Here is an 8,363-nt window from a genome sequence, read left to right on the forward strand (position 1 = left end):
TTTTGCCCAACTTTTGAGGTTGCTGAATACATGCCCAACGTTGGTTAAAAAGTTGGGTAAATTTTGCCCATTATTTTTAACAGTGTATGAATAGGAGTATGCCACCTTGTAGCTCCGTTGGCTTGCGGTACGCATGCGTGTGAACTGTTTCTTCTCCTTCCCCTTCCCCTGCATGCTCCTGCTCCCCCACCCCCACCCCGCCTCACCTCCTAGTTCGTGTTTGTATATCCATGTTCAATCCTAAATTAGGGATTTTTAATGAGAACATAATTTTGAGACAGTTTGTTATACCAGGGACCGGCCAACATCATGGATGGATCTATAGGGTTTCATAAAGGATGGTGTGGTCGTGTGGTTGTTATAGAAGACTCCCCATATGCTTGAAGGGGGGGGGGGGGGTAATGTGAACATCGTCTCCCAGGTCTAACGCAAGATTGTGCAAAAAATTATTTTTGAATTATTCGTGTGAGGCTGGAAAGGGGTGTGCATCTGCCCTCCCCCCCCCCCCAACCACCACCACCAACATCTGAACCACCATCATCCCTCCCTCCTTGATGTGAGACCCTGAATTACAAATACTGCCATAATCCGGTCGTTCTTTACAACCTTCTTTTCTTTCTTCCTCTCCTCTGGGTTTCCTCGACATAAAAGCCGGATTTTTGTTTTGTTTATTTGACTGAAGAATAACATACAAACCCTTCCTTTTCACAAACAAGCTACAATTTATTTTCCGGGATTTGATGGGGTTTTTTTTTCAAATATATAGCGATATCTCTTGACATCTTTTCAAGTCATGAGCTCTTTTTATACTAATGATGAGGACCTAATCTGGAAAAGAAGAAGAAGAAAGAGAGAGGGAAAAAAATCCCCCTTTTCAAATTTTCGATGTTTGGCTTCTCATTATGAGATGGCTTATAGACATATAACGGGGTTAGTGTATATAAGTTTAAGCCATATGCCAGTTCTTGGACAGTTCTGTTGACAACCACTGGACAATTAATAACGTCACATTTCGATGGGTAATCTGCGGCTACAATAGAGTGTAGTGTACTAACTACATGTCGACGATAAAAAAAAAAAACAGCATAATCCTCTTTGCTGATTATATACACAGTATTATATATGTACTTTGCGCATTTCACTTGTGTAAAAGAAAAAGAGAAAAAAAAAAGAAAACGAAAAAAGGGGGCTTTACAAAAGGCCCGGGACAAAAGGAGTCACCGTCGTGATTATGGTGGAATAAAGAAGGGTATAAGAGGAGGGCTTAAAATCTGCACTCAAACCCGATTAAGAAGTCACTCAACTCACTGAACTGTTATACTGTATATATGAGTGTATAACTATGCGCATCAATGACATCTGTTGATTTTATGCATTTCAAGGCTATATGAGCGATTTAATAAGACGGTAATCCCCTTTGGTCTATACGGTCGTGGTATATTTAGATATAGAGAGTACCGGTTCTGCTATTTCTTTCCTATCTAGGGCTACATGTGCTCTTTAACTTTAACGTTATCAAATACAGTAAATAGGCTATAGGTAAACCACACTTTGATCCACAGGGTCTTTCCTTTTTTTTATCTTTTTTTTTTTACTATTACCCTGCCGTTATATTTTTTTTTATTTAGTATACGCGTGTACACAACAGGTTGGCACGCGCCTATGTAAGCTTGTTTTTGAGCTGCCAAAAAAAAAATAAAAAAATAGGAGCCACCAAAGAAGGGATTTTGAATAGAGTCGGTCTTCAATGAACCATGTATACAGTGAAGGGTAAACATAGTACTACCAACGCAGAGTAGCCAATGAATAGAACGTGTCTTTGTTATGCAAATTTGGGCACACTTCAGTAAAAGGTTTGTCGCGTGCATGAGGACCCTCGGGGCAGGAAAAAATTTTCTATTCATATTTACGTCTACCGCGTGGATTGAGTGAATAGAGTGCCGAGTATAGCGTGTACAGTTTAAGCTGGTCCCATGAACCGATTCACACGTTCTTTCTCTAGTTTTTAACCAAATTGATTTTTTTTCCTTCTTCTTCTTAGCCTTAAGTGGGTGGAGAAAAAACAGAGAGAAGGAGCATAAGAATAAGAGTTGTATATAGTCTAGATGCTAAATTTGTCTGGGACTATACATATATATTTGTCGTGAAAGAAGAAAAAAACGAAAGGCGATTTTCTCTTCTTGAACGCAGAGCAAAAATATTTTGGTTTATAAGGAAGACCGTATAAAGTGGTTGGACACGACCTGTGACCATAACAACATTATCATTATTATTATTATTATTTTTAATAATTTTTTTTTTGGGGCATATGATCGATTCACTTGCGAAATATTTATAGTTTAAGTAAAGTTGAAAGGTTATCGATGGACCAACCAGTTTGACGGAGAGAGATAGATAGATAGAGAGAGAGAGTCAAAGATAGTATAGAGAGATTTTGACGGCCTGCGAGTTTTGTTGGATTTCTGGATGACACATATTTCTACAGCTCTACATAAGAACAAAAGGATCTGGAAAGTTAAGAAAGGAACAACTTGAGGATAGGTAGCAAATTAATTTCTAAAGACTCGAACAACAAATTTAAAAAGTTTTCTCCGGAATTGTGTTTTTTTTGGGTTCGGTCTTAACATCGATTTTCGCCTTTGTCAGTGTGTGTGTGTGTGCATTTTACGCTTCTTTACGTCAAATGCAATTTTTCGTCAATGCATATTTTTGATAGCAACTTTATTCTACTGCGGACAACAGTATAGGACTATACAGAAGACACTTCTCCAAAAGTTACAAAACTTTTGGGACTTAATTTCTCCATTTCACCACTGATTTATTTGGGGAGTGCTTATTATTAATATTATTATTATTATTCTTTGGAGGAGAAAGCGAAAAAAGGAAATTATTTTCAACCATGACTACTCATATCCTACATACGTCTATGTTACAAAATCAGCCATTTTCATTTAGTGCTTTTAAACCTTGCGGAAATGGTAATTCGATTGTGACAAGCCTACATGACGGCAGTGTGACGAAATCGACGTCGCCGCAAGTAGTAGTCGCTAAGCGTCTCAAGGAAGTTAACGGTAGTAGGAAATTGTCCGGGACCACCTACATGAGAGTGAAAAGACGGTCCCACTTTGGACAGTTAGGTGGGTACCTCCCTCCGCCGGCCCCGGCAGCCGTAGCCCGTCGAAACGAGCGAGAACGGAATCGGGTGAAGTTAGTTAATCTCGGTTTCGCTAGTTTACGGAACCAGCTACCGGACGGTGTCAAAAACAAGAAAATGAGTAAAGTTGAAACTTTGAGATCTGCAGTGGACTATATTAAGCATCTGCAGGAGCTTCTTGACGACAACGATGCGGTCAACGCTGTCTTCAGCCACGGTAGCCAGATGACCCCCTCTCCGAGCGCCACGAGCACCTCGTCGTCACCGGTGCGGTCCCCCATCGGTTCTGCGTCGAGTGAACCCCTCTCACCGGAGGAGGCCGATCTGGCTAATTTTCCTGAGTGGTTTTTGTTGGCCAACTGCTGATTAGTTAGGGCATAAAGACAAAGGTAAGGAATCATAAATATTTAATTCAAGTTTTGATATATTTTGTTGCAAAAGATTTTTTTCTCTTCTTTTTTTCTTCTTTTCCTTAACTCGACAAGTCGAGATATACATTGGATACAGACATTAAACCACCCCACCCCCCCCCCCCCTCTTTTTGAGTTGATTTTGATAAATTCAAGTTTTCGCAGTTACAAGTTATTCTATAAAAAAAAAAGGTACTTCATCCTCATGACGTAACGCAGATTTTATTTGAAATTAATCAGAAGTAAAATTTTTTTTTTCCAATTTTGTCTTTTTTCATGGTCATTCATACCGATATAAAACTTTGTCTGGGCGACGAAAATGTTGAGAATTGACTGAAACTCATTTAACAACTTTCTCATTAAAATTAATTTGGGGGGAAAATGTATTAGGTGTCTTCTTTGACCAATTACCCCTTCTCCTTTTTCCCTTTTTTATTTCCCTTTTTTTTGGGGGGGGGGGAGTACTGCTTTTCTAATAAGTTTTGTAAAGTTGGCTAGAAGAAGGAACAAACTGATTTAAATGGATGTTTTGCCAAAACAATAGAGCAATTAGAAAATAATCCTTTTGAAATGTGCAAAATATTGAGAGAATATATGTAAAAGGGGATAAAAATAACTCAAATAAAAATGTACCTTGCAAAATGCAATTTACCATGGGCCTATGCAAAATGATTTTCTTTGAACTCATTTTTAATGTAGTCCCAATTTCTATTTCTTTTCTACATGTCAAAATATCACTACCAATTCGCACTAATTAAAATATATTAATTCAAATTCTAAAAACGTTATTTAATAGAATGCAACACTGACAACAACAAATACGACCCATTCTTAATAAAACAGAAACGACGCCATATTTGTAACAATTTATATGACGGTTATTATGACAAATTTTATGTATGCTAATTTATTCATAGATTAGCTTAAAGAGAGTTGACCATTTTTTTAAAGTAATTTTTATTAATCTAATTAATTTATTAAATTAATTTTTTCCAATAAGAATACGCATTTATGAGAATGGAATTTTAAAGCAGCTTACTATTTTTTTTTAATGCAGAGGTGATTGTGAACGCGTTTTTTTTTATTTTATTTTTTTAAATGTTAAATATTTAATGAAAATGTAATTACAGTTTAATAGCAAAATGTAATTCCATTGTGAGAAAGAACAATAGTTGTAAAAGCGACGATTAACAATCGAAAGATGGGAGCTGTATTGTTTTAATTAATAAAGCTATTTCTATTTAGATTGTCAATTCCTAACCAAGAAAAAACAAAATCTACCTATAGCTATATCATTCATATAGGAGTTATGACTTTTGATCACAATCGAATCACAGCTGACAAAGTCCAATTCTTTTACCGGACGCGGACGGTTAGTGTGGTGTATTTAGTACCGCTCTATATACAGGCCTATGCTTAAATTATAGCACACGTGTTGATCGTCCGGTTCCAATTCATATGATTGATCTTAGAGGGGATGGTAGGAGAAAAGGGGGGAGGAGGGGGGGTGGGACACCGTTCTGTCTTCACCTTTTAATGAAGACGATCGTATCGTCTCTTTTCTAAATATATTTTCCGGCTAATTTCCTTATTGTTCTTTTCTGATTATTATTATTATTATTTTTTTTTTGGGGGGGGGGGTGATGAATGATGAAGACTAATGAGTCGAGTGTGGTTCTTTTTATATTTCTCTTTCTTTAACATATTTCTTTATTGTTTGAAAAATGATTAAACTTATTTCCAGAACCAGCCCATGTAGCGAATTAGCCGATTGAAACTTTATTGATACGATGCCATTTACACATATACTCATTGTGGTAGTTCAAACTAATATACTCGTACCGGTCCAAACAAGCACAATATATACGGTACTTTGTATTAAATCAGTCGCACGTACGCGTTTAATATTGTGTATAGGATAAATGTCAAAAATTAAATGGAAAACGCGGTTTTAATTGTAATTATTTTCAAAGTGAATCTTGGTTACCGAATCGGTACGTAATTCCTATACGTCGTCATCAGTGTATAGCCGCTGTGACGTTTGGGCTCACTAATCAATTCTATTGTTTAACCTGTGTGTACGGAATGGTTTTACCACAGGTATTGTATTTATATATGCGGCATTTCAGGTGCTTAGAACTAAATGGAACGTGGAGAGTGGGAGAGTGGAGTGGGGGGGGGGGGGGAAGGGTCTATAACCGGGTAGAGGTGGAGGTAAATGTTCAGCATGAAGCATAAGACAAAACCAAGTGCAAAATACCGATGGTACAATAATAGGATGTAAGCTATATACCGCGGTATACCCAAAAATGTATATTACAAGTTAGCGGTTTATGACATTGCGGTTTATGTTTCTTACCACTTAGTTGACTTCACAAAGAGTCTAGAATTGCCTAATTCGTCTGAACCTATATAGTTAATGTGTTAGGATGCATGTATAGGCTTTGTAGTGACACTTGTCAGACATTAACAAAATTCCCTGCGTTATTTGCATATATTCCAAAATTCAAAATAATCCAAATATGCGTGCACAATGCATTATTGTTCTTCCTGATTAGTAAACGGAATAGCAGGTATAAAGTGTAAGTTTAAAGTAATTGGGCTTTCTCAGCAAATTTACCAGATACAAACCGTGACCTCGGCGAAATAGTTCTAAAAATTACTGAGATTACTTTAAGTAAGTTATAGAAGCTTATATATTTTTGTCTTTAGTCAGAATCAACCAATTAATGGTTAATTACTGATTTCATTCTAATCAGTGACACTACTTGGTCGTTCAGACAACTTTTGTTTCAATAATAGTAGGCCTATTAATCACGTGTTTACAAGCGCATACAGACTCGGAATCAAAAACAAACAAATTAAAAAAATGTAATAATTAAAAATTAACATTAAACGATGAAACTAATGGACTGCATATGATTATGAAATTATGATGCAGAAAAAAATCATCGTATTCAAACAGAATACGTTGGGCAATTAATTTCCGAAAAAAAAAAAAAACATGTTAAACTGTTTGAAAATAAAAAACAAAGCCAGTTAGGATCTGTTCTTTGTTCTGAAACCTGGTCCGCAGTAAATCATGGGAACATGTGGGGTGTGTATATAGAGGTTCACCGCATCTGTGCTTTTTAAGTTTGTAATAAAAAATATAAAAAACTTTATGAATGGGAAAGTCGTATTGCATAAGTCGAGGAGGGGGATGGGGGGAGGGGGAGGTTACGATCGCGTTGGGTAGCATATACGTTGTAAATTTAGTAGTATGTGTTAGTGTATATGCATATGCGTCTCGAATGAGAATTATATTTCACATATCCCCGAAATTTTGACGGGGACATAAAAAAACAACACAATTCTTTGATTTATAACCGCACATCGGCGTACACAGTAGCTTATGGCTTCATGTAAGAATATACGGTATATGACTAGCGTTATAGCCAACATAAATTTCTTGTGTTAGTATAAATTGTGTGATAAAATTAAAATACAGTTGATTTTGCGGTATACACTATCAACGTGCCCTGTCTATTTGTCGATGTTCAGTACTGCACACTGGTGTGTGCGTGTGTGTGGGGGGGGGGGGGTAGGCCTATATGGTTAAATACGGTTTAGGTGGTTTATATGCAATAGTGATACTAGCTATTTTACGGTATTTATCGGTTTCTACTGTTAGAAATTGTTATCGTTGATAAGATACGCGTTGAAGGTTTAATCGTCGTTTATCCGAATGACTCTTGAAGTTGAGTCGATTAATCAAGCTTGCTTCTCGGAATAACAACCCCTCCCCCCCCCCCCCAAAAAAAAAAAAAACACACCCATGAAATGGTGTGGTCAATCACCCATTCTTAATATGTTGTCGTGTGGATTACTGGAAGAGTTCATTATGGTCAGATATGCCGGAAAGGTCACGATATGTAAACATGTTTCGTTATCCTAAATCCCCCCCCCCCCCCCCGTGCTACAATGGGATATACCAATAAATAAAAAAGAAAAGAAAAACGTCTCGTTTATGAGTTCACAAAAGATCGTATGTATTTTATGATTATAGCGTAGACTTTATGTCGAGTGGTGATTATGAGAGCGACTACCGGGAACCGTTAGCATAAAGGACGTGGAAGAAGGTTTGGGGAGTATTAACCGATAATCACGTAATTGACTATAACCGGGTATTCGAAATAATCGCGGATTGGACTATAGGCGCTGCTAACGTTAATTTACTGTACATTGCATGTTGCCTCTTGGTTATTGCATATTCTTGTCACTAGATGGTACAGATTAATGGTGTCCTGTTTCACTGTTTACTATACCGGTTGATTGTCAAAATGTTTTCGTCGTATACCGGTATTTTCTCGTTTGTTGAACAATGATAGAGTGATGTGTAATGTATAACAAGCTCCGGCCGGGTTGAAGTTAGCTAGGAATTTATTTTGAGATTCAAAATCGGTGATGGTTTAAGGCCGCAATACCTTAGAATTTTTCTTTACTAATAATTTAGTATTTATATTATGTAAATGTATTTTCAACTGTTTGTTGTTGTTCTTGTTTTTGACTTTTAATTTAAAACAAATCAACCTTGTCAATGAACTGTTATTAACAGCCATGACACAATGCCGAGGGTAGCGACGCGTGGTGACAGGTGTGGTGGTGGGTGGGGGAAGGGCGTGCACGTAGGGCTCGCGGAGATAGTGACATGGTAACAGTAACCGCGACTCATTCGAAAATGAAGAACAATTTTGTGAAAGAATACTCTCAGTGTTGAAATTAAAGAAACTAAACGCCTCAAAACTGCTGAAAACTAT

General features: G+C 37.1%; 1 protein-coding gene across 1 annotated transcript; it reads left to right on the forward strand.

The window, feature by feature from the left end:
* Positions 1-2,899: 2,899 nt before the first annotated feature.
* Positions 2,900-3,520, forward strand: LOC139971890 (achaete-scute homolog 1-like). The gene has a single exon (XM_071978714.1). It carries the CDS (start codon positions 2,900-2,902, stop codon positions 3,518-3,520), a length of 621 nt encoding a protein of 206 aa, XP_071834815.1.
* The last annotated feature ends 4,843 nt before the right edge of the window (positions 3,521-8,363 follow it).

Source organism: Apostichopus japonicus, chromosome 1 (assembly GCF_037975245.1).
Source record: "Apostichopus japonicus isolate 1M-3 chromosome 1, ASM3797524v1, whole genome shotgun sequence".
Lineage (NCBI taxonomy): Eukaryota > Metazoa > Echinodermata > Holothuroidea > Aspidochirotida > Stichopodidae > Apostichopus > Apostichopus japonicus.

Bases quoted from the DNA above. Each gene is read 5' to 3' on its own strand.
- LOC139971890 (XM_071978714.1), top strand. From the start codon at position 2,900: ATGACTACTCATATCCTACATACGTCTATGTTACAAAATCAGCCATTT.